The sequence below is a fragment of the Podarcis gaigeae genome (assembly GCF_964106915.1).
Source record: "Podarcis gaigeae genome assembly, chromosome: 13".
Lineage (NCBI taxonomy): Eukaryota > Metazoa > Chordata > Lepidosauria > Squamata > Lacertidae > Podarcis > Podarcis gaigeae.
In genome coordinates, this window is record NC_139689.1 from 28,348,538 (window position 1) to 28,375,611 (window position 27,074).

The following is a 27,074-nucleotide window of genomic DNA, read 5'->3' on the forward strand; positions in this document are numbered from 1 at the left end:
GCCTATAGATTAGCATCTGCAAATTTTATGTGAATATGCCTTTCTGTCCATTTTTTTTGATACAGTTTCCACTCATTGTGGGTGAGTGGGTGGTTTGCTAGTAACTATCCTAGTAGTAGTGGGTGGAGATTGACATTATGTGACATTTTTGTCACAAGCTTTGCTGATGTTCTAAAGTTCATCACAACTGGGGTTGAGATTGTAACTGAGCTACTACTGTACAGAACAAGTTTTTATTTTAGGGGCAGACATTCTGTTAGCAATAATGTTACTTTCGTGGCAAATTTGTTGGCTCTCCAAAGCAGGGGTCGGCAAGGTTTACCTCTCATGGGCCGGTTCACTCCAGCAGAGATACTTCTGTGGGTTGGATTGTATGCGCACGTGAATGCGCGCCCCCGTGATTTCCGGCGCCTGCGCAGCCATGATTATCAGCGCCACGGAAGCGAGTCCCTGCTCCGCGCTGTGCCAAGCGAGCAGCTCGGTTTGGGGGCGGCTTGGGGGCTGATTAAACAACCCCCATGGGCCACTTGTGGTCCTTTGGCCTTTGGTTGCCTATTCCAGCCCCAAAGCCTTTGAGATAAAATTATGTATGATTTGGTGATTCCTTATCCTGCAATCTCCAGCCCTTTCACTTAGTAGTACAGTACATATCCAGTTCCACAGCAGGAATAGGAAATGGAATGTCACAGGGATAGGCTAGAAAAAGGGATTCTTTAAAAAAGAAGCTTTTTATTTTTTCTTTCCTCCAAAGAGCTCAGGGCAGCATGCATGGTATTTCCGTCCTCATTTTATTCTTACAATTGTGTGATGAAGTCAGTCCAGGAGATTGGCCCAATAAACTTATGTCTGAGCAGAGATACTCTTCCACTACTAGTAAGGAGTTGTAGGATAGAGCAGAACTAGAACTAATACCGGACTACATTAGTGCTGATTAATCCCAAGAGACATGTATTGACCCATCTTTAATGGGAAACAAAGAACAGCTTTTAGAATGTTCATTCCCATGCCAGGCCACTTCATCAGTTATCTATGCCCCATTGTAGTCTTCACAGATCACTTCAACTGTAGAAAGTTAAATGTGTAAAGACAATATAATGTGGTTACTTTTAGTAATAAAGGGATACTCTCAATAATTCTGTCTAACAAACAATGCAAGAACAATCTGTTTCTTAGATTTTTGTTTTTGTTTCTTTAGGCAAAATTATCCCTTTTCCAAAGAGCAGTTTCTTCCTCCTGCCGGAACTAATGTACAAACGAAGGGGAAAAGCAATAGGCTTTTGGAGCAGAACATTGCAGTATCATCTGGAATGGCTCAAGTCATACGCTGCCATAAGCATTATGGAAGCATGGTTGTGACTCTGCTCCAACTAAAGTCTAGATTGGCATTCTAGTATTTATTTAGTGGGTTTCTATCCTGCTTTTTTTAACTGAGTTCTCAAAGTGGCTTACAATGTAACAAAATGCAAGTAATACCTTTGGGGGTGGGGAGAACAAGTATGGCTGATAACTCCCCCCCCTTTTCTATCCATATGTTGATTTTTAAGTTGTTTGTAATAAAACAGACAATGCTCCTAATCAAAGAAGACCCAGGGAACCAGAAGCAATGCACCTTAAATCAGTGTGTCAAGTTGATAGCTTAAATGAACAATTACTGCCTTATTCTGCCATTTAAAAAATGCAATTCTGGAAAATAGATGTAGGTTAGGGGTAAGGCAGTTCAAATGATGTTTGCAGAAGCCTCACAAGCTATAAATCAGACTACGAATTAGATTTTTTAATGTTCAAGAAAGAAAACTCAGAATCTCAAGAAGTCATTTCATGCTAGAATGCCAATTCACACAAAGTGTAATGAGCATCTCTAATTCTTCCAACTGCCTGTAATAAAATTACAGCATGCAAGTGCATGTGTAGTTTGGTTTTTTAAAATGAATTGGGAGCACTAAATTAGTTCAGTGCTGATTATTCCTTGCATTTTGCATCCACTTTTGGCCTGTCATATGCGCAGAATTGTCCCATGAAAATTATAGCCTACCATATTATGTTTATTATAATGCCACATGAGCTAGGAATAACTAGGTGCTCAGATCCGGCAAAAGTTGGTTATGATTGACTAAGGCTGCAGATTGTTCTCAAAGGCTTCGTACACTGTATTCACCTCACAGAACTACAATTCCCAATGTGTTTAACCTATAGTTCCCAAGATTCTTTGGAGGAAGTCATGTACAGAACATGGTGAACATGTGAAATAGGCCCAGTCTGAAAACAACTGTTTTCTGGAGGCATTGCACTTGAAAGTTGAGATGGACAAATCTGACAGTTTCTGATCTGTCAGGTTTTGTGGGGTTTTTTGCATGTTTTTACCCATAATTTCATGCTACTTCTGCATTAATCCTCTCAAATTGCATATTTATGTTTGTGTGTGTTCTCAAAGTATATATTTAAATATATATTCTCAGATAATTTTTAAATTGCTGAGGTGCATTGCAATGTTTGGAGAAGTGTAAAATCCAATAGATTGCTGAATTCTGATCTGCACAGTAGTCTGAGATACTATATTTCTTATAATAATGTATGAAAACTGAATTCTTCTAGCATTCATATCTCAGAGGGGGAGCATGTCCTCACTTCATTGTAACAAAAATGTTTTGTTTGCATCTAATTCTTGCTGACTGGTCGTCATGACTGGTTGCTTGCATTATGTAGGCTTCCCCCCCTCGCTTAGTGTTTTTGTGTTTTGTTCTATAAATTTCCAGTAATACAACTGTCTTGAGTGATTAATTATAATAAAGGGTGATCTGGAAGATTGACAGATGATCAGCTAGGCAATTAAATTATTCATTTGTATGTGCAGAGCACACAGTGGTGGGAGGCAGTAGTTGATGTATAGGAGCATATTTCAGAGCCGTATGCATTCCCACACAAAATATAACTGCTATCTTGTAATTCAGATTTGGCCTTAAAGTACGACTATCAGTGTGCTTCCCTTGTTTGTGTATAAAATAACCACACACTCCAGTCTGCTCTATTTGAAGCCTAATTTCAGTGAGGGGAGAGGATCCAGTGGTACCAGAAAAGGCCCATACGGGCATAACTGCACTCACAGGTCCTGGAATGGAAATTGCACTCTGTGAGTATAACTTTCACAATCTGAGGGCCAAACTATTTGTTGTTATTGTTTAGATGTTTAGTTGTGTCCGACTCTTCGTGACTGCATGGACCAGAGCATGGCAGGCACTCCTGTCTTCCGCTGCTTCCTGCAGCTTGGTCAAACTCATGTTTGTAGCTTCGAGAACACTGTCCAACCATCTCGTCCTCTGTTGTCGCTTTCTCCTTGTGCCCTCAATCTTTCCCAACATCAGGGTCTTTTCCAGGGAGTCTTCTCTTCTCATGAGGTGGCCAAAGTATTGGAGCCTCAGCTTCACGATCTGTCCTTCCAGTAGCACTCACTCCTTAAGAATGGATAGCTTTGATCTTCTTGCAGTCCATGGGACTCCCAAGAGTCTCCTCCAGCACCATAATACAAAAGCATCAATTCTTCAGCGATCAACCTTCTTTATGGTCCAGCTCTCACTTCCATACATCACTACTGGGAAAACCATAGCTTTAACTATACGGACCTTTGTTGGCAAGGTGAGGTCTCAGCTTTTTAAGATGCTGTCTAGGTTTGTCGTCGCTTTTCTCCAAAGAAGCAGGCGTCTAAAAGACTGCTGTCACCATCTGCAGTGATCATGGAGCCCAAGAAAGTAAAATCTCTCACTGCCTCCATTTCTTCCCCTTCTGTTTGCCAGGAGGAGATGGGACCAGTGGCCATGATTTTAGTTTTTTTGATGCTAAACTATATGTGATGCTAAATGTGTAGAAATGTATTAAGTACTAGGTGCTGTTCCTTTGCTTGCCAACTCTACCTTACCCCCAATCCTCCTCAAAGCCATTTGCCCTTCTCCATACTTCTCGCCAAACCTACCACCTTCCTTTGCCCCTTGCAAAGATAACCCAGCAAGTCCAAGCTTACTGTGACAGCCACCTGATTTTCTCCACACTCATACCCTTGCATTTCTAACCTCTGCTGTGGTGATTTCCCTAACACCAGCATCCAGGAATATAGCTAGGATTGGCTAGAGGCAGCACGCAGCAGGAGAACATGACAGTGGAATGTCTTTGGGAGCAGGTGTGTCTATGTGTGTGGAAAGGAGATTGTTGCTGTGGCCCCAGTTTGCACTAGAAAAGCCTATAGGGTGAATAGTGAATAGTGTCTCTCTCACACCATGAAATAGCAGGTGTGGGACTGAAATTGGCCCCTTGAATCTGCAATCTTGCTTTAAAAATCCATTCAAGAAATTGCTAATTTCATGCTTTTATCTCAACTACTTTGGCTCTTGTACTGAGTGAAAGTGCTTTATCACTGAAAACTAGGATAACAGTTATCACTGAAATTAGTATGCTGAAGCTGTGGTTAGGTAGGTGAGGGTTGGCCAACTGAACTTGAACCCAAGTTTTGGAGGGGTAGGTTTATCTATGACTGATGGGATTGTAACTTTCCCACTGGAAGACGGTTGTAGTCTGGGAGCTACTTTTTTTTAAATAACTTTTTATTCAAAATTAAAACAAAACATATTATCCAGAAACATATCATGCTTATCCCCCCCCCCCCCATTTTCCCTCCCTCTCCCATAGTCTGGGAGCTACTTTTGATCCAGGTTGCTGCAGTGGCCAAAGAAGAAAGAAGGAGCCTGGCCACCTGGGTGAAGGAGGAGGCAGCGGCAACATCAAGCCGCCCTGCTCCACAAGGTGTGGATGGGGTGACTTGCACCCCACACCTTGTGGGAGCAGTGCTGAGGCTGCCTGGTGCTGGGAGTGAAGGGAGAGTACTGTTGTGCTCATTTCCTGCTTGTAGGCTTCCCATAGGCCAGGCACGTCCAACGGGTAGATTGTGATCTAGCGGTAGATCACTGGCTCCCCCCAAAGAAGCTCAACAACTTTGGCTCCCTTAAAAAAGGTCAACATTTTAGCCCTGCATCCCCAAAAAGTGGTTAGATCACTGCAGCCTCTTGGGAGTTGGCCAACCCTGCCATAGGCCATCTTGTTGGCCAGTGTGAAAAAGGATGTAGAACTACATGGCCCTTTGGTCTGATCTAGCAGGGTTCTTCATATATTCAAACTGCTGTTCTGGAATTTCATAAATCTCTGTCTGGTCTGTATTAGGCAGCATTTTTTTTTACTTCTCCTGAAGAATCGGGTACTCAGTTTGGGTGTGTTCCTGGCTCATTACTCGAATTTTCAAATGGCAGTAGTGGCCTGGAGCACTTTCCAGCAGCTTTGGCTTGTGTACATTGATAAAATGGATCTGCTCACAGTCATTCATCTGCTTGTTACATTCAGATTTGATTATCGTAATGTGGTTATGTTTCCTGCCACTAAGTGAAGATCTTTACTCTTCATGGCTTCCTCTACTGAAACAGCACTTTATCCTCTGTAACTCTGTATTTTCAATTTTACTTAATAATGACAATTTGTTTTACATATATAACATCCTTAATCACTTTGATCGACTCCCCCCCCCCCAGTTTCCAAATTTCCCCTTTTTATTTTCATTGCATCTAATTATTTATCCACTTAATTTTTACTTTAAATTTCTCATCATGCTTCTCACTTTAGTTCATAAATGCTACTACAATCCTGCTAATGTCTCAACATTCTTGCAATGTTCTTTGAAATAAACTATAAAGTTTCTCCAATCTTGACTAAATTTTCCTTCATCTTGGTGCCTGATCTTCATGGTTAATTTTGCCATTTCGGCATAGTTCATCTTCTTTATCCTCCATTCTTCTTTCGTTGGTAGACACTCATCGTTCCACTTCTGGGCAAGCAGCATTCTGGCAGCTGTGGTTGCATACATGAACAGTCGCTTTTGCTTCTTTGGTATTTCCTCTCCTAAAATTCCTAGTAAAAAAAACCTCTGGTTTTCTAACAAAAGTTTTTTTAAAAAATTTCATTTCATTGTATATCATTTCTCAGAAGCTCTTTACCATTTTACATGTCCACCATGTACCTTCTTATTATTTAAATTTCCAACAGATATTAGATGAATTTTTATACCTCTTAGTAGGCTTCACTGGAGTTTTCATATAGTTTTCTTTTAGTGAACTACATGCCGTAAATTTCTTTCCACAGCTTTCTCCATGATTCAAGTGGTATGTTATACCCTATATCTTGTGCCCAGTGTATTATTACTGCCTTTACCTCTTTGTCTTTCATCTCCCATTCCAGCAGGAGCTTGTACATTTTTTATAACGATTTCTAATTATTATCCAGTAATTCCTTTTCGAACATTGAGAATTCCTTCCCAAAGCCCGTCTCTTTATCAATTCTAAATATGTCAGTTGGTTAGAAATATTGTAACCAGTCTGTTAACATAGATTTTATATCATTATATTCCTTCATCTTTAATTTATAATCTGATTCTGTTAACAGATAATTTATATGTTGACCAATTGCCTTTCATATATTCTCTGTAACTTTCATATCTCCTGTGCACTTTCTTACTTACCCAGCTAACTAACATACTGAGTACAGTGAGAAAGCATGGTGTTGCAGTCAAGGCATTAGACCAAGGTTAAATGGAACAGTTAATTTAAAGAGAATTTATTTTATTCTCAGATTTTAAAATGAAAACTTAAAACCTTTTTCAAATTTCAGCCTTCAAATTTAACCACTTCCCCTCTTGCATAGCTGTGAAATACATGGTTGTTTTTAATTTGTTTGCTTCTCCTATCATTAGTGTCCAATGACATTCCATTTAAGAACGGCAAGAAGAGTGCCAACATGATCATATGATATATATCATTACAGTGGTTTATTTTAAGCAGGCAATTCCTACCCCTCACCCCCATCTAACTTGAATATCTTGTGAAATTAAGTGCACGTTTAGTTTTATTCTTCTATATCAAACTGATACAAACTTTTGTAATATTTGTTGGAGGGAGTCCAGAAAGTATACCCTCTGACTTCCAAACATTTTCGTATCTGATTTAGGACATATTTTTAATTGCATAATAAACAACACAGCAGGAGACAGCATACAAAGTAGCAAAAAACTAGGGCTTGAGGATGCTGTTAATTAGAAGGTGTAATTCTGTATCTGTTGCTGGACTTTCACTTATGTTTCCAAACAGTGGATTGTTTCTCTGCTTACACATCTGAAAAACTAATGCATAGAAAACAAGTTGGGGGTAAGCTAGAACTTGTGTGAAACACAGTGCCATGTCATGCAAAATAATACCATGTAATGTAAAATTGGTGGTATTTTTATTCATTGTGAAGACATGCACGCTTCATTCCCAAAGCTACCAGGGAAGCTTAGAGTTAGAATTTTCTGTTTCTGCAAAATAATATGTTGTTGCTGATCGCTTAAGTCACAATTATTAGTTACTTTAAAAATATGTTTTTTTTCTTCCCACTACCTGAGGTTTCAAATTGCAAAATTGCTTGCAATCATAGTCATAAGCTAAATAAATGTCTCACTTTGGATTTACTTGAAATCGGGAATCCCCCATCACCTCTAGCATAGCTTATAGAATCTGTGCTGTAGATGGATAACTGGTAGATCTTGGTCCCTCGTTGAGTCTTCTTGGGATTGGGAGAATGTGGTACTGCTTCTTACCTCCCATGTGTTATGAATAAGACTGACCCAAAGGCTTCTGTAGCATCACAGCTGTTGATGGAATTATCTCTCATTTCTGAATGAGCCAGCTGCATTCTTCACCATGGGAAGATGAATGCTATGTAGAAAAAACTACTGGGGGTAGTGGTGGGGAAATGCTAAGACCTTATGACTGGAGGAGCTTCTGCTCTAGAACACTAAAGGAAGCCTGATCCCACCATCTACTAAACTAAAGAACCTGGCCTTTGATACTCTTTGGCGTGGGTGTATGGGTGGGTGTACAGCCTATTATGTCAGGTGTGAGGCAGGTGAGTATGGTTTGGGTAGCAACGAAGGGTGATAATGATATTTGCAGAGATCTGGTTGATTGGTATGGATTTAGGTAGTCACAATTTTGGAGTAAGATGGATGATGAGCATGTATTGCAAAGAAGGCAGGAGCTAAAGAAGAAGGCTTGCTTTTTAAACTTTACTGACATTCTGCAATAATCTACTCTTTCTTTTCAAATCACACCAAAACTTTATTGCTATGGTCAATAACCAGTACTACTATTCATTTTCTAGATAACCTTTGTGACAAGATGGCTGACCAGCACCAGGATTTCAATATGACAGATGACCATTTGGTGAGCCAAGCTAGATGGAACCAGACAGGTGAGCCCGGTCAGGTGGGAGACAGGAAGGAGCTTCTTCCACAGGATGGAATCCAGGATGTTGGTTCACAGTTTGGAGAAAGGCTGTATGTGGGGATGGAGCCTGGAAGTATAAATGGGTTAAGGAAAGGTTAGTCATGAATCCTAGTCAAAACTACTATTGTGCATGTTATTGCCACTTGCTTCCAGCTTTACTGCTTAAATATCAGTTTACTAACAAGGAACTTAAATAATTGCTGTTTAAGATGGTTTTATTTATTTATTTAGTAAATATCCATACCACCCTTCATCCAAGGATTACAGGTTTACAATATGAAAGCAAAAGAATACATAAAATAGTAACAAAACAACAACAACAATAACCACCCCAAAGTGTTTAAAACACCATATAATGTTTAAGGCCTGAGAGAAGAGGAATGTTTTTGTGTGGTACCTAAAGGTATGTAACGAAGACGCCAGGTGAGCCTTCCTGGGGAGAGCATTCCACAAATGGGGAGTCACCGCAGAAAAGGCCCACTCTCATGTTGCCACCCTCAAGACCTCTTGTGGAGAAGGTCCATGAAGAAGGCCCTCAGATGATGATTGCAGGGTCTGGGTTGGTTCATATGAGGAGAGGCAGTCCTTGAAGTATTGTGGTCCAGAACCAAAGTGGTGCCACCCACCCCTAAATCAGACAGCTGCTCCAGAAGGATACCATGGTATTGAAATCCACTGGGAGGTTGAGGAGAATTAACAAGGACACATTTTCTCCATCTCTCTCCAACATAGATAATCGCACAGGGTGATCAAAGCATTTTCCGTGCCACAACCGGGCCTAAACCTGGTTAGTGAACTGAGTTAAACTACAGTTGTCTGTTTTGGGTGTAACAGGGAACTGTAGAGTAAGCTGAACTTAAACAAACCCAAAACAAAAAAAATTCCTTCCAGTAGCACCTTAAAGACCAACTAAGTCAGTTCTTGGTATGAGCTTTCGTGTGCATGCACACTTCTTCAGATACCTGAAGATACACTTCTTCAGATACCTGAAGATACACTTCTTCAGGTATCTGAAGAAGTGTGCATGCACACAAAAGCTCATACCAAGAACTGACTTAGTTGGTCTTTAAGGTGCTACTGGAAGGAATTTTTTTTGTTTTGACTATGGCAGACCAACACGGCTACCTATCTGTAACTGGAACTATGGAAGGCACCACATTGAGCCGCATGAAATGGAAGTCCATCAATAAGGTATCTGAAGAAGTGTGCATGCACACGAAAGCTCATACCAAGAACTGACTTAGTTGGTCTTTAAGGTGCTACTGGAAGGAATTTTTTTTGTTTTGACTATGGCAGACCAACACGGCTACCTATCTGTAACTTAAACAAACCCAATGCAGCTTATTTGTTGGTTGAAAAGGGGGACAATAACTTACTGTATTTTTCGCACGATTGGACACACCGGACCATAGGACGCACCTAGTTTTTTTGGGGGGGAAATAAAGGAAAAAAAAATTCCCCTTATTTCCCCCCCCCCCCCAAAGCAGGTCAGGGAAACCGAACCAGGTCGAGGAACAGCGGGATAGTGGCGCTGCGCCTCCCTGCTGTCCCCCGAGCTTGTGGGGCTGGCTGATGTCTGCCTGGCGTGAGGGGCACTCTGCTTCAGGGCGCCCCTCGTGCCGGACGGCAGGCTGCTATCCGCAGTGTGGGGAGCCCTGCGGGAAACTCCTGCAAGGCTCCCCACGCTGCGGATGTGTTCCAGAAGTGCCGGGTGCTCTGCTTTCAGGGTGCCCGACGCTCCAGGAAGCAGGCTGCTATCCACAGCGTGGGGAGCCCTGTGGGGAAGTCCTGCAGGGCTCCGCACGCTGCGGATGTGTTCCCGCAGCCTAGACACGGCTAGCGGAGCGCTAATCCCGAAGCTTGGGGCGCGCTGAGCTCCGCACGCCCCAAGCTTCGGGATTAATGCAGCGCTCTGCTAGCCGTGGGAGAGCTGGGTCTCCCACGGCTAGCGGATAGCTTCCTGAAGCCTGGAGAGCGAGAGGGGTCGGTGCGCACCGACCCCTCTCACTCTTCAGGCTTCAGCGAAAGCCTGCATTCGCTCCATAGGACGCACACACATTTTCCCTTGCTTTTTAGGAGGGAAAAAGTGAGTCCTATGGTGCGAAAAATACGGTATTTGTTATTATTTGATTGCAGTGTTCCCATTTTCAAAGCTTCTACAAAGTGGTTGTGTTCTCTTTAAACTAAGAGGCAAATCTTAAATTAAGAAATAGATTCACAGAGCATTTATGAAATGTTACAGTAAAGGAAAGATATTTACAAATTAACAGCTTTTTCTCCAAGCACCCTTGTCCCTTGAATATTATGTTAAACTCTGGTCTGGGCTATGTGTGACATGTCTCTGTGTAACGTAATGTGCATCTCTGTGCATGTATGTATTTGTGTGCATTTCAGAATTTGGAAAACTGTTTCTCTTAGACTGCACTTACTATGTGAAGAGATACATTCTACAGTTACAAAACATCATATTTTCTCTGTGGACTTTTTTTAAACCAATGTAGTTGTCATTTTTCTGAAACCTTGAAAAATAGTTCTAGCATCCCCTCCCTAGATATCAGGGGTTACCTCTTCTTAGTGTGCATTCAGGTGTTTTGCATTGTTTCCTTCAGTGTTATCTGTAATACTGGTTGTTGAAAGCTTCAAGGAGTATCAGTGCCAGTACTCATCACTGAGCAAAGTTGATTAAGCCACATCCCATAGCACATCAAAAGTGGTATTGTGCATTCTTGGAAGTAAGCTTAACTCAGATCAGTGAGAGCATCCAAGTACATTTCATATTGGATGGATAACAGAGTACAATCTTAAACCAACCAGTTTGTGTACCCAGAGATATCTATAAACATAGTAGTATAAGAATTGAGGTTCAGTATTCTGTCAGTTGCCAGCCAGATGCTCCAAGGAATTCCAAAAGCAAAACTTTAAGGTAGTATTTATTTAATAGGTATAATGCAATCTGCTTGTCGAAATCATTTCCCCATAACCACCTTTTTTCAGTACCATTTCACTGTAGCATTGTCTATGGCACATGTGCAACTGCCGTACACTGACAGACTACTGGTCTAACTAGCCCATCATTGTCTACTGCAGCTCTCTGTGGTCCCAATGTACTATTTGCATACACAGCATATGCTGCACCACACTAAACTATGAGTCCTCCCATTAACCCAGGATCCACACATACAAGTGAGATCTGCTGGGATGAAGCTGTCCAGAATGGTTAATTCCTTTTAATTGCTGTGGAAGTTCTAGAGCAGGGTTTGGTTTCCCCATTTGGGCTGCCAGGCTGTTTTCCCCAAACTATGTCCACCTGCCCCACACCTGATGTCATATGTGATGTCAAGTGTGCAGCAGGCAAAGATGTGGCATTCTAAGTTGCAGATACCAGATTATAGAATTACTTCTTCCTATTTGAGCTTGATCCCTGCTGCCTTCTATAGTGCTTATCTCCTCCTCAAGCAAGCCATGTTAATGCAAAGAGAGTCTGAGAAGTCCGCCCCCCCCTTTCTCACTAATTCTCGCACCCACACATACTCTCCCTCTCTCTCTCACACACACAATCCCTCCCAATGTCAACTCTGGTGAAGAACATGGGATAATTGCAGCCTCTTGGACAAAAACCTGTAACTTATCAAACTGCATCTCCCCCCTCTCAGCTGAGTTTGTGACAGTAACTATTATCTATGGATTGCTAGACCTCTGAGGGCAGCCCCCATTTGCCTCAGATGGCCTCAACTCTTTGTAATAAGACAGTGCTCTAGTGTCTGGAGCTTAGCTCACACAGTCAGTCCAGAGACCTATGGTTCTCATAGCAGTGCAAAACTTAAGCAGCAATGTACTTTGTATAATGGAAAGTCCTTGAAACATTGTGGTGATAGCTAAGGAGTAAGTTTGCCACTTGGGATGAGACAGACCTAATGACACAATCCAGGATATGAGGAGGAACAAGGCATAAGGAGTATAACAGAGAGAAATGGTTGGACACAGTATTAAACATATTTGGGAGGCTTATACTCATGGCAGGATCTTTCCAGACTGATTTGTTATGGGACATGGCAGCAAAAGTCTGATGACTATTCTGTCCTTTACCCCTTATGAAATAATAATACCACAGGAAAGTTCTTATCTGTGAGAGTTGGTTACAGCACCTACTAGAAAATGTTTACCGTGGGGTACTGTGGGATTATTTGCTGCTGAAGACTTTATCTCTGACTAGTGTGAGGAGGAGCAGAAGAGAGTTGTAGAAATTAGTTTATAGCTAGCTCAAGCCAGTTTTAGAGTTGCTTAAATGAGCCTCTTCAAAAACAGTGTGCACTGTTGTATACTCAGTGCCAAGCTTTTTCGTAAAAAAAAAAAAGCACCCAACAGAGAAATACAGCTGATTGTGGGGGATGTTCCTGTTGATGCCTAGGAAGAATAACAACCTGCCTTGTCTCTACTTACAACAGAAATAATAAGATGCAATAAAAACAGCAAAGATACCTAGCCAGCAAATAAAACTTTTAACAGCAGTAGCAGTAAAATATATAACATGAACAGAAGAATTACATACCAATTATGGCAAGACCAAGCTATACAGTACCCCCTCAAAAGCCATAAAGTCTTCCTAAGCATGAATTCTTAATTCCGTGGTGGAAGACCAGCAAGCAGGAAACAAAAATAACTTTCTTAGACGGGGTGTTCCAAAGTCTGGGCCTGACACAAGAAAAAGCCCACTGACTCCTTCAAACCAAATGTCTGTTTGAAAGCAATGAAAGGTCTCTGTAGATGACCTTTGTGTGTGGTCAGGCTCATACAGAAGGAAGTTACCCTTCACATATCCACTGTGCCCTTATGTAGTTACCTTTTTAATCTCCGAAAGAGCAGTAGATAGATATGACAGATATGTCATAATTAGTACATTTATCTGTCCTCTTCAATAGAACTCAAGATGGTGTTGCCAGGGAGGCTCCCACACAGGCACTGACTAGACATAGAGTCGATCAGTTGCTGCATGAGGTGCCTTCAGGCCCTGATGTCTCCATAGCATCAGGACTATTATCCTCACAGTTAATCAGAGCTCAGGCTGCATTTTGGCTTAACTTCAGAACTACCTTGTTGTTTTCAATCCACTTCATTTTTAAATATCAAATCCTTGACCTTTTCACTTGGAGAAATATGCAGTATGTGGGAGCTTTCCTTCTGTTCCATACAGAAACTTCTTAATGATCTCCATTAATGGAACTATTTAGTTGTTAGTGCAAATAGGAGGAGAAAGTGAGGGTATTCTTGCAGTCCTTTCTCCTTCCACCATTTGCACATATAAATAAAGTACCCATTGACTTCCTCTTCAGCTGACTTTGCCTCTATGTATAGGCTCTGGGCATTACCTCCCAAACCACATGCACCACTACAAATATTTCCATGCTGTTGTGATTTGTATGCACGTCACCATTTGGAAAGCACTTAGCTGCAGGTAAGCAACTTCCATTTTCTCTCTGTGCAGTTTTGGTTCTCTTGGACTTAGTATTATGGTGTGGGGTCTAGAGTAACTTTTCGTTGTAACCGCAGCCTGCCTTTGTCTACTTCCTGGCTCATGATTCTTGTCCATTTACAACATTCAGTCATTAGGGCTGCCTCCTGATACAGGGAAGAAAATCAAGTCATCTTTATATCGTACAGGTATAAAGGAATTGATAAAAGTTCTGAAAAGTCTGTTATGTCAGCAGAGAGACTAAAAAAATGAGGTCCACAGTAACACTTTCTCAAATTCTTCTCAGTAGACACTCTGCATGTTGCCCAAGCCCACATATCTAAGAACACCACACATTCTTTCCCTCTTCAGCCAGTAACATCTTTTGGGAGACTAAAGAGGCTCAGATCCTGAAGAAAATAGAGAATTATGTCCCCAAATGCTGCCACAATTCAAGCTCATTTTTGTCACTAAGTCCTTTATGCATAAATTGTAGGAGGTTGGGGATTCCTGCTCTTCTGGATGCCCTATTACAAAAAGTAGATATCTACCTCTTGATTCTAAAAAGTAGGAATTGGCAAATTCCTGACAACAGTGACCAACTGTGGTGATGAATGACTTATTTACCTTTACAGAATAAATTGCTCTGAACATTTTTTGTTTGCTTTCTTATATAAAGAACCCCTTATTACTGTCATGCTCTAGTATTTGGAAGTGCACTTTCATGCAAAGCAAGGCATGGCCCACAAAATTATTAAAATGGTAGTAGTAATGATCTGAACCTAGTAGTGATTTGTAGTGAACCTAGTACCTAGTAGTGAACCTAGTAGTAAAAGGGAAAAAATCTGTCATCTTTGGAGTTCTTGATTTTTTGCTTTCGTTTTTGTTGTCAGTTGATGCACCTCACTGATCAGTTGCTTTTAACAGTTTCACCATAGTTGCTTTGATGCTGCCACTGAAACTTGAGTTTGGCGTTTTCTAGTCCTGCCTTTTCTTGCTAATGCCTGATATTTCTGCTAGCTGACGGTCACATATGCATGCACACTCTTTGCATTATGAAGATGGATTCAAGCACATTTTGCACCAAGGACAGTCCATACTCCAAAACTGATCTCCTTTTGCTGAGTGCTGAATGTGTGTATTTCCAGGCTCTCCCCTCCAGATACCAGTTGATGATGGATCTGATGAACCAGAGTCTGAGGCTTCTGATGCTAAGAGTACCCCAACTGTGGAAGGTGGGAACTCTTTGTCTCGTTACTTTGAAATTCACAGCAGTCAGCACTTTATTTTTTAGAAGTGGACCAATATGTTTCCCTCCCAAATAAGCAGAGACTTTCTTTCATTGTTGCTTCCAATTTTAAATTATCTGTATTTAGTTTTGACAGTTGCTGACACAAGAATCACTATACACAGGATAAACTGCATTCCTACTTCCACAAATCCATGTCTACACTCAGCCAAATAATATAGTCAAGGTCCTTGATAGGGTGTTAGATTTTGACATTTTTTTAACAATTATTATGCAGTAAGAAATTAAACAGAAAAACTTTGTCAGCAGGTAGGCCCTTTCCAGCCCACTGAAGAAAATTCAGACTGTAGCCACTTTCTCTTAAGGCTCTATCTATACTACTTAAGGCATACTACAGTCACTGCCAAACTGAACTTGATTTCACGAACTCTGGTCTTCCTACAGCATCTACACTGTAAATTTATAAGCATAATAGGGATTTGTATTGTATGCAAGCTTAACTAGACTGCTCTCTTACATACTGCAAACAAACTGATGATGTGCTAGTCATTTAAGAACTGAAAGAAATATTGTTCATTAATACATTATAATCTAGAAATCATTCTTGCGCAACACAGGTGAGTAGATGGGTAGTTTAAAACCTACTTGCATGGTTAAGAGAATATACTGTTTGAAGTGGGATAAATTTCCACACTATAATTTAAAAGTTAGTCATGTGGCAGAATCCCAATTTTTCTCCCTCTAATTGTGCCACATTTGCCTGTTAAGCCCTTTATCCTATCGAAATACATGCAAAATTGCACCCTGGAGAGAAGTTATTGTTCTCTCTTCTGTTTCTCGTCTAAACTGAGCACATTTGTAGCATAAGATTGTCCTGAATCCAGTGCAATGGGAAAGTCTTAGGTGAGGATGGCCGAGTTACTCAACCTGATTTGGGAATAGGCAAAATCTAGGTGACAAAAATTGATAGAGGGGGAAAGCCATGAAAATAATGCGAGTCAACTCTTGGCCAGAATGACTCAAGGTAAACTGTAGTGTATGCATGTCCTTATTGGTATATTTAAAGCTACATTTCAAAAATATTGAAATGAAACTTGGTGGCGTTATTTTTCTCTTTTGGGCTGGAAATACTCTTGAAGATTCACATATCAAAAGTGTTCTACACTTATAACTACTTGTTTCATTAGATATTGTTTTTTGGTAACACTGTAATCTGTGAAACCTGGCAAGTAGAATCTTTTAGATTGGGCATCTTGAAGATACATTAAATCCATAAGGTAAGCAATTTTCTAAATGTTCCTTTGGCGACAACCAAATGCACACAATTTTGGCAACAAATATCAAAAGACTGAACAATATACAAAACTGAAGCAAATTTATTTGTAGCCATATCCTTAAAACATCATCAAACAGAAATATTTTGAAGGATATCAGACATTTTGAGCTCCTGGCATCAGTAGCGTTAGGGAAATCAACAAAAAAAAGGAGAAGATTTTATAAAAATTATTCACTCTGAAGATCTTTAGCTGAAGAAGGACAATGGATCTATGTGCCAGTCCTATTAAAAGGACCAAAATAGCTAACATAATAATAGTTTATCACTTGTTACTCTGGGCTTCTTTGGGAGCAAGGGCAGGATATAAATTTAATAAATAAGCCTGTCAAGTCAATTTTTCTGTCCCCAGATCTCTTCTCTCAGCAAAAAAAAAATGGAGGTAAAATAAAAAATAAATAAATCTCCCATTGTACTCCCATTGTCTGTCTCATTGTTTGTCCTGTCTATGTTCTGTCTCTTGCTTTGCTTGAGTGACAAACGTGGGCTGAGTTGGTAGTGGAGCATAAATTGTATACTCTCTAACTTGCCATGAGTGGTAAGTCAAGGCCTTTAACACCACTGACCTACCCAAGAAAACAGACCTGCACATGCTTGGGAAGTTTCTGGTGTCATGTTTCATATTTCTGCCATCAGACTTAGTGGCGAACCCTCTGTTCTTTGTATGGCCACTTTCCTATTTTGATCACCCATAAACACAAACCTATGTCACATGTGCCAGGGCTCAATTTAGGTATCCCCTTGAGCTAGAAGAAGCAAAAATGAGTCCATGAAAGTCTGCCACCTACAAACCTCTGGATGACTCCATGAGCTGACAAGTAAACATGGGGGTGAGGAGAACTACACATTTTATCTTCAAGGAGGTGGAATGAATTGAACAAGGGCCTTGGATGTGAGCTTCAGGTTCAAATTCCTTTTCAAGCTTGCAGTTTGTGTGGCTTTGAGCAATAATTAGTATGCAGATTTATATCCCAAACCTTTTAGGTTTAATTGGCTCTTGTTTCTGGATGCAAACCCCATCCTCATCTCATCTGAAGAAAACATGGTACATGACTGCCTTTGAGTTGCCATCTTTTACAGCAGGCTATTACTCCATTTTCTTAAAGTAGCTAATATCTGAAGAATTTTGCAGTGCTTTTAAAGTGACAGTTGCTTCATTTTGCCTTTTTGTTTCAGATGCTACTGCTCCATTAGTGGAGGAGAGAGTGCATGAGAATCGAAATGCGACTCGCCAGCATGCAGAGATACCTGAAGGAAATACAGGTGAGGCCTTTTAGGAAGAAAATGGTATGAAGAAAAGATTGAAATAGGGCCTCTTTGCACATGACCAAATTCCTTCCTGGTATGTTTAGTATAAATGTGCTTTGCATTAGTTATTAATAGCACACGCCTACAAATTACACTATTAAAGATCCATGTGGGAAGACATCTTTTGCTGTGTTTTAAGGGGAGATCTCAATATTTACACATGTGTGCAGCATTTATAACTGATGCAAAATTTGTGTATTCTGTTTGTGTCTATGTATGTATCATAGTTACATCCCCCTCTTACTTTATAAAGCTCTGAGTCAGTTTACATGACGTTCCAAATGATCAGGTGCACACTTGCTTAATTTGAGCACCATTTTAGCAGGGTCCTCCATACCGTTTACTGTTATGCATTCCCTGCTTCCCTGAGTGAGAAAAAGTACAGGGTTGGACTACAGAGTTTCATTTCTGAAATGAGAGAACACAATATACTTATAATGTGTCTGCGATGTTTGTTCTTCTTTGCAGTCACACAAGTAGGTTGTGTACCTGTAGGGAACAACATCTCAAAAATAATAATAATAATAATAATAATAATAATAATAATAATAATAATAATTAAAAATAGTGTTTCAGAAAGCAGGAGCTGGCCCTTGCTCTCTTTTCTTGAATGAGTGAATCTTAAGCTATGAATGAGTCTCAGGAGACAGGCAAGTTCCAGTCCACTTTTGTTTTTGGTTGTTGCCTGAACAGCATCAAAGAACATATCTTTTGAGATTTTGGGAGGGTTTTTTTCTTACTTTTCTCTCAAAATTAATCCAGACAGTAGTTCACTTTTGTGGTTACATTCAGTGTCAGAGTAGACCCATAGAAACTAATGGACATGACTGACTTAGTTGAATGCAGCCCATTGAAATTAATAGACCTAAATCCTACTCAAAATAGACCCATTGAAATGAGTGAAACAACTCTGAGTAGGACTAACATTGAGTACTACCCAGTGGGCCATCTAAGAGTAAAATTTAGTTGGATACAACCACTTCTTTGTACCCATTATCATTCCTTTCCTTTTTCAGTGGCTGCTAAGTTCCAGGTTTTCTCCTGATTCACCCTACCCTAGGGCTGGCATTAACTAGGTGAGATACACAAAGTAGTTTTGTGCTCTGTTGGTTTTATGCACACTAGGTGCATAAACAGAGCCTCTCATCTAAATGCCTCATCTGACAGTGTGCTTTTATAGGCCTTTGATATCAACAAGTAGTCTAAAGATGATCATGAAGCTGCTTTTTGTTCCACCCTCCCTATATCTGGAAAAAATACTTTGGCTTTCTGTTTGGACATCCTTTAGTCTTAATCAGTACCACTTTCATATGCTAACAAAGTCTTTGAAAGGGCATTCCTATTTTTTCTCAAGATCTTTATTTTTGGCCAACATACACTGTTGAATTGACTTGCCAGATTAGGAGACGTGGTTTTTTATCTCTCTTTCATGCTGACACCTTGGCCCATTTGCACTCCACTATTGAAGGGACAAGTCACAATTTAGCAGCACTTTCTTAGGCTACACCTTTGCCAGAGCTCTGCCAATCAGCTACCTGATCTACTTCATCAACTTTTATCACAGACCATGCTAGCTATATCAGGGCCAGGGCAAATACAACCCTTAGGAGAGTCAGCCTACATAACTGGTTCAATTGAGCTGCCTCCATCCACCTTTGGGTAGGTCATCTTGGTAATCTCCATATATGTGACTGTGTGGAGCCCACAAATAAAAAGTCAAATTACTTCATGAGTGGGATAGCACTTGCTTGTCCCTTGAGGCGTAAGCATCATGCAGGGTCTGTCCACTCAAGAGGAGAAAGCCAGTGTGAGCTCCTGAATTTCTAAAAATCTAGACATTTCTGAGATGTTGCTTTGTGCAGATGCAGAATCCATATGTTCTGATTGCACAGAAGACCACTTAAACATTAGTTACAAGCAAACAACTTGTCTTTCCATTTACAAATATAGAAGTGGCCTGGAAGCAGTTGACTGCTACAACAGGGAAAGCACTGATCCTTCATCAGTTTTCTAAAAAGAACAACTGCTTATGCTCCTATAAATCCCTTTAATTTCTCCCCATTTGATGATTTCAATTTACCGGTAACTAAATTTCCAGCATTCTCTCTAAATTCAGACCCATTATAAACAGTTTCTCTGCTCTTCCTGCTAGCTCTGATGTGTGTCATATTCCACAGACTAGTTGGGAGGAGAGAGATTTTCAGACCATTAAGGAAAATATCCCCAGTGACTAGGGAAGATTAATGTTCATTTGACAAATCCCTAACCCCATCAAGTGACACTGGAGGCAGCAGCAATAATGATAGACTCGATAAAAATAATCAAGGCAGTTCAAGCTCATAACAATATTGTAAAAAACAGCCCCAGGAGACAGTCCTCAAGTTATGAAACAAATAACTGAGCCTTGTAAAATGTGTTCCATTAAAAACCAAGATAAATGGGCAGATCAATCTTAATCAAACCTTATGGAGGAAGCAGGGACTTGGGACTTGAAGAGCCGCCCCCAAGGGAATTTGGGTGTGGAGGGATTGATCAATTCTATAGGTGTACTACACTCTGCTCTATGACTTTGTGAAGGCATGCACTAAATCTGAGGTTGAAGGAAAAAAATCAAGAAGCTGCTTATACCTCCTAGATATGCTTACTCCCATTGTTCTAAATGGGTATACCCAAACCTAGGTCTGCATAGTATCAGGCTGTTAACCATTTTGTAGGGAAGGATACTCTCACTTTTGAGAAACTTCAAAATAAATTCATTACAATATATATGGTCAGATTTATTTTATTTTATTTTTTTTGTTTATTTTTTAGTAAGATTCTATTTTATAAAAGCTGTCAGTTTTACTACATCCTTCTCCATGCTCTGGACATAATTCACTGCTGAATATGGCTCAAGAGTAGATCAGTGCTGATTTGTTTGAGAGGGGATGTTTCTATCCATTTCATCCCATTTTCATTTAAATGTGCTGCCATTCAGGTTCAATATATTTTCTTCCTCTGATATTAAAAAAAATTAAGTAAAACTGGTAAGAAGGTTAGAGGCATTTGTCTTGTACCATTTTTAATGTTGAAACCATTTTCCCATCCTCGACTTGAAAAATGTAGCTGAGGAAGCAGACTTAGGCTCTACTTCTAGCCTTGAAGACCATGCTGCGGGGGATGCTCAAGGTAAGTACAGTATTGTTGCTCTGCAGAACTTAAAATGCTAAGCTGTGGACTGCTGGGTCGGGATGGAAGTTACAATCAGGTAGAAATAATATTTGGTGTGTTGCGTCCTTTTTTATAGCCCAAAAATATTAGCAATCCTGCTTTTATTTTTATGGTTGAATCCCCTATTTTCATTTTTGCTGGGTTCTGCAATTGCTGTTACCATGAAGGAAAGCATCTTGGAATCCTTATACTTCCATCATCTTTTGTGCTGCACTGTTTTATTAAGAAAATTAATGGAACTTAGTACAGTACAGACAATACTGCAATACCCCTTATTAAAGCAGTGATTGGTCTTGTTTGGGAATTACCATAAACCATTGTTTTTCATTAGTGAAATGAACCACAGCAAGTCTTGGGTTTTCACACTCCTCTGGCATGGTTAGGAAGAGTTTAAAAAAAAATTCTGTCCATTTGAACTGACTTCTGTTAAGCAATATGGTGGTACCTTGGGTTACATATGCTTCAGGTTACAGACTCCACTAACCCAGAAATAGTACCTCGGGTTAAGAACTTTGCTTCAGGATGAGAACAGAAATCGTGCAGTGGTGCCGCGGCAGCAGCATCGGGAGGCCCCATTAGCTAAAGTGGTGCTTCAGGTTAAGAACAGTTTCAGGTTAAGAACGGACCTCCAGAATGAATTAAGTACGTAACCAGAGGTACCACTGTATGTTCAAATCAAGACAAATTGTGGTTTGTTAATTCTGTTCAGTTGAAACCAGCATACTTCAAACAATAGTCTGTGATGCTGGCTTTTTTAAACTAATTAAAGTTAAGATAAAATACGGTTAAGGTTTGGGATGCAGTGTTCGACTGTGGTTAATTGAAATCAAAAGTCAAAGCTCCCTGTCTCCTCCTTACAGCCAAACTGGAGGGGAAGGGGAAGTCATTAGCTTGAGGCTAATGCATAGAACAAATAATTGTTAAACCATTGTTTATTGTGGAGGCCATTCACCTTCACTACTGTTTTAGAAGTTTAGCAACATGCCTCAAAAAATATAGTAGAGAACTAGTAAAAAGTACAGGAAAGGGAGGTGGATGGTGGTGATTGAGTGTGGTGGAACACTGCCATTGTGGCCCTAAAGCTGTGAACTTTTTTTTTTTTAGCATGCCTTTTATAACCCAAAATAACAGAAATACATTTAGTACTATAGTGATAAAGGCCATGAGTGAATAAGATTACAGAATAATGATAGATGTTATGAAAATGAAAGTTTTCAGGTAATTAACCTACAGATCTAATTTTTGAATTACTTCAACAAACTGGTTGAAGTAACTCTTGAAAATGGGAAGAAATATGTGTATGTCTCGTAGAACTGTTTTGTTAATAGAGGTGTATTTTTTTATACATCCAGTATCAACCTCTATTATTTTGCAGTATTTGATAGATTTTATAAGTTAAATGCTTGTGTTTGTGTTTCAATATCGTAACTCACATTTGAGAAGTACAATATTGTGATCTCAAACAGATTAGGAGTTCTGAGTACTTTTAGGCTAACCAAAGTAGAGTTGACTATAGCAAATGGTGCTGTGGTATTCAGTTTTGCTCTTTTAATGATATTCTCTCAAATATTTATAATTAATTTAGTAGTGTTCCAAAAATGGCTTTGTATTGATATAAACATGCTAACTTCTTACTGTGCTTAATGCCCTTCTTGTATACCTTAATAGAACTGCATGCCTCAGTATTGCTGAGGAGAGTGGAACCAAGAATTTAGGAACACATTGCAAATGGGTTAAGAATGAAATCACTCAAAATCCAAAATAGCTTGTTTATCTGAGCACCTATGAAATCATCCAAGGCATATTATAGCTACCCTCACATTTCCTAGAATTTACTCCCTTTGTGGGAGATCATGGGCTAGAGATTTGGGGGGGGGGGGGGAGAATCTCTGCATCACTAGGCAATGAAATTCAATCTGCACAAACAGATAAAGCCCAACAAGCAGATTGTGTGGAACCCTTTTATGTAGCCACTTTGCTAAAGGTGCCAGATGGATACATGGAGTTCCACACAGCTGAAAGAAGCCAGGAGAAGGCTGTCTTCAGAATTCATAATCAGTTGCAGGATCTTATTGAGAAAGTGGTTATTGGCGTGCCTACAACATCAGTACCTTAAAAAGTTGGTGCAGGATTGGGACCAGCCAGCCTAAAAATGATGGAAGGGATGGGGCTTTTGAGAGATTCCCTGCTGATTTCGATAAGCAAGCCGGTGGGAATTGCTCACATGGCATATTTCCCAACAGCTGATGGATCACCCTACTTCAGAGGTGATTTGAAAGAAGTTGCATTTGGACAGATAAAGGTTGAAGACAGAGACACTGATGAAACAACTCAGCAGGATAGTCTGGATGAGAGAAGGCCATTCGTATCAGAAGATGAAAGGTGTGCCATGGTTGCAGAATTGGACCCCTCTGAGCATATTTACCAAGTTGAGGTTGAAGCTAATGTCCCGAAGGAGAGCAAAACTTTGGAATGTGTACTAGAAGTAGGCAAGCTTTCAGGAGAGAGCATCTCCCTGGAAGGGGAGACATTGGAAACTGTGCAGGCCTCAGAATTGCAAAAGGCTTCTGGAAAAAAAGCTGCCTATTGTACACCAGAGAAACAAAGCAGTCGATTGCCACTTCTGAAAGGTGTGTGCATGTGCGTGTGTTGCTCAGTTATCCTGCTTAAAGAAAGCAAGGCTGCTAAAACCACAAATGATTTTGCACATCTCTCCCTGAATCCTGCTGCTTCAGCAGTTTCCCTGATAAGTTGACAGGAAACAAAAATGTTTGTGTGGCACTGCTCTACATCCATGGCTGTCTGCTTCATTTGGACTTGGGGTGTGAGTACAATCCATTAATACAATGGCTGCATGCTTATCCTGCATGGATGCTGCTGCTTCTTCTCACCAATCGCCACCCCAATTTATATTTTGTGGAATTTTAGCTCTTTTCACTTATCTGAGATCCTCCACTGGCAGGTCTTCTAACCAATTAGATCAGACAGTGATGGCCAAACTTGACCCTCCAGCTGTTTTGGGACTACAATGCCCACCATCCCTGACCACTCATCCTGTTAGCTAGGGATGATGGGAGTTGTAGTCCAAAAACAGCTGAAGACCCAAGTTTGGCCAACACTGAGATAAGATATAGGTAAAGCAAGAATGGAGCTAAGTGATCTTGGCCTTGATCAGAAACTTATTATACAAGCTGTGTCTCAACATTATTTCAAGTCTCTGATTCTCATCATGCATTCCCATTCTAGCTTATCTAATAGCTGTCAGAGATCACTGTGGTGTGTATTAAACAAAGAATGTTTCACTTATGCTGGCATTGGCTTACGGTAAATCTGTTTAATGCTAATGTGAAACATACACTGGCTATAATTTTTTCTCCCTTTCCATTCTGTATTCTACCCATCCATTAACTACATTTATACTTGGCACAAATGCTGCACAATGCACATGTAAATGTACAATCAAGCCTCATGTGTAAAAACTTCCAAAGGGTGTAAGGGTTTTTGTTTTATTATTTTTTGCTCACCTGCATCCAAGAGAAATAAAGTAGAGTAGGGGTAGCCAATGTGGTGTCCTCAAGATGTTGTGGACTACAACTCTCAGCATCCTTGACTATTGATCACACTGGCTGAGACTAATGGGCATTGTTATCCACAACAGCTGAGGGTGATCATGTTGGCTACCCTTTGTATGGGGTGTCAGCTAAAAGTGATAGATGGTGTGACCTATAGGCAGGAGAAAATGCTTAACCATGGTCCTTCCATAATAAAGGGGGGCTACTTCCTTTACAAATACATTTGCATTAACTTCAAAAAAATGTTCAATTTGCTGTATGAAATTTTGCATGATTTCAGGCATCTCAAGCTATTCCTATTTTTTTGAGGAACTGCGTGAATAGAAAATACATGTATGTATCTTCTTTAAGAACATCCCTTTCTACATTGTCTCTTCATAGTTTCATATGTGGGGTTTTTTTGGGGGGGGAACCAAAGAGTTTCCTTAATAACAGATATTGACATCACAGTTGGGACCTTTTGTAACTTCTGCAATAAGAAGGCATGAGTCTTCCTCGTCTGCTTGAAAGACTTAATATTTTTGCATCTTGCACAGTAGGCAAGCAGGTGAAACAATTAGCACTGGTATTTCTTTTTTTCCTCCAGCTTTTCAGAATTTGTAGTAGAGTAAATTGGAATGTTGAAATCCCTTCACAAAGGGTAACCTGATCTTCATGGGTTGGGAAAACCTAGCCAGATGGGCGGAGTGTAAATAATAAATTATTATTATATTATTATATGGGTTCCAGTGAACACTGCTAGTCATAAATTGCTCATGGGGGTTGTTAATGCACCATCTCTTTGGAAGAAAGTTCCTATTGTCAGTTGAGCATGACCATTGTCTAATATTCCATAGAGTGGGGCATGCTGTTGAATCCTGCCAGAACTGCCCAAATTGTGCAAAGAAATCTTGAATAGACTTTGTAAATCAACTCAAAGTACTCATATGGGAGAAAGCCTGTGCTACATCCACTAACAGTTTGCTGGGCTGTCTTTTAGTTTCTCTGAAGGAATCTTAGCTCAAAGAACTTAACTGTGAGCTTCCTTGGCATTGAAACATCTGGCTGTGTTAGAGGAGATGGCCTTTCTGTCAGCTGCAAAGAGAGCATTAGCACTGAAAGGGGAGAAAATCAGTAGAACCAAAGCTCAAGAAGAAGAGACTCAAGGCCCAGAACAATCCAAATGATACTTAAATATTCTGTCCAAACCTGAGCAGTTGATGAATGTGTAAAAATGCTTTGCATAGGCTGATCAGATGATGAGGTTCATAACTCCAGAAGCTTCAGTTTGTAGTAAAGAGGGAGGTGCTGGCTACAATTAACTGTCAGAGTCTGCTAGAATGAAGAATTTGTCACTGCTAAGCCATTGAAAAGGAAACCTCTGGAAAAGAAAAAGATATGTAGGTATAAGGTTAGGTAAAGGATCCTTGGATGGTTAAGTCCAGTCAAATTTGACTATGGCGTGCGTGTGGTGCTCATCTCTGCTTTCAGGCCAAGGCATCCGGCATTTGTCTGGGTCATGTGGCCAGCATGGCTAAACTGCTTCTGGCACAACGGGACACCATGATGGAAACCAGAGCACACAGAAACGCCATTTATTTTCCTGCCTCAGCAGTACCTATTTGTGCTGGTATGCTTTTGAACTGCTAGATTAGCAGGAGCTGGGACAAAGCAATGGGAGCTCACTCCACCTGGACTAAGCATTGGTGATTCTAACGTCAAGTCATTCTATGACAAGCTGCTCTTTGAAAGAAACTCAGTGACTCATGGCCTTATGGAATTCTTCTGCATCAAGCTTATCACTTCAGCTTGGGGTAGCTGAGAAGTGGACCCTCATACTCACCCTGCAATTTATTGTGTTCTAGCAGCAATGGACAATTGTCTACAAAATTCTATCAAGAATCAGGGAGGATGGGTAGCATGATTACAGGCTGTACCTAGAATCTTTCGTTATAAGGCTTCGTTTGTTCAGAAAAGTGTCATGCAGATGTCCATGCAAATATGGGAAATGTAATCATCAGTGAGCTTATTTATTTATTTATTTGCTTTATATTGCCCAAGGCAACCCAGAGTGACATACCGTAAATTTCGCTCCATAACACGCAGATTTTTCCTCCTAGAAAGTAAGGGGAAATGTCTGTGCGTGTTATGGAGCGAATGCCTACAGCTGCAGTTGTGAGTAGTCCGTGGCTCGCTTTGAAACAGCAAAGCGGGTGTAAGCGGCTCCTGTCAGCGAGCCGAGCTGGGGAGGAGGGAGAGAAGCAGAGCGGGCTTGGCTGCTTTAAAACAACCCCGTCCTCTATGTTCCTCTCTCCTCCCCACTGAGCTGCTAAGTAGCAGCAAAGCTTTTCAGCCAGCCTAGCCGGGAGGAGGGAGAGAAGCAGAGTGGGGTTGGCTGCTTTAAAACAACCCCATGCTCTCTGTCCCTGCCTGCAGTTTTTTGCTGTCTGATTTTGGATTAGCCACTGTAGGGGCTGTGTGTGTGTGTGTGCTTGAGCTATCGTTCTCCTCCTCCTGCTTCCCGTTCACTCTCCCTGCACTCTCCCTTCGACTTTAGAATTGACACTCTGTGTGTCTGTGTGTGTGAGAGAGGGCTCCTTCTCCTCCTCCTGCTTCCCGTTTACTC

General features: G+C 40.6%; 1 protein-coding gene and 1 long non-coding RNA gene across 36 annotated transcripts in view; one reads left to right on the forward strand and one right to left on the reverse strand.

The window, feature by feature from the left end:
• MAPT (microtubule associated protein tau) overlaps nucleotides 1-27,074 on the forward strand; it is an 84,955-nt gene that overhangs the window by 27,595 nt on the left and 30,286 nt on the right. For 11 of the 35 annotated variants that reach the window (XM_083708556.1, XM_083708555.1, XM_083708530.1 and 8 more), the window contains 4 exons: nucleotides 8,224-8,313; nucleotides 14,946-15,032; nucleotides 17,556-17,642; nucleotides 20,793-20,855. In XM_083708556.1, the coding sequence (XP_083564682.1) occupies nucleotides 8,241-8,313; nucleotides 14,946-15,032; nucleotides 17,556-17,642; nucleotides 20,793-20,855 (310 nt within the window). In that variant the 5' untranslated portion in view covers nucleotides 8,224-8,240. Of the gene's footprint in view, nucleotides 1-8,223; nucleotides 8,443-14,945; nucleotides 15,033-17,555; nucleotides 17,643-20,792; nucleotides 20,856-22,792; nucleotides 23,528-27,074 lie in introns of those variants that run through there. The other 24 variants (XM_083708531.1, XM_083708540.1, XM_083708539.1 and 21 more) reach the window with 13 other exon arrangements.
• LOC310829759 lies at nucleotides 9,667-14,949 on the reverse strand. Its single transcript, XR_014557355.1, has 3 exons — nucleotides 14,621-14,949; nucleotides 10,460-14,579; nucleotides 9,667-9,719 (listed from the first exon to the last, which is right to left on the reverse strand). It is a non-coding gene; the product is annotated as an uncharacterized lncRNA (long non-coding RNA).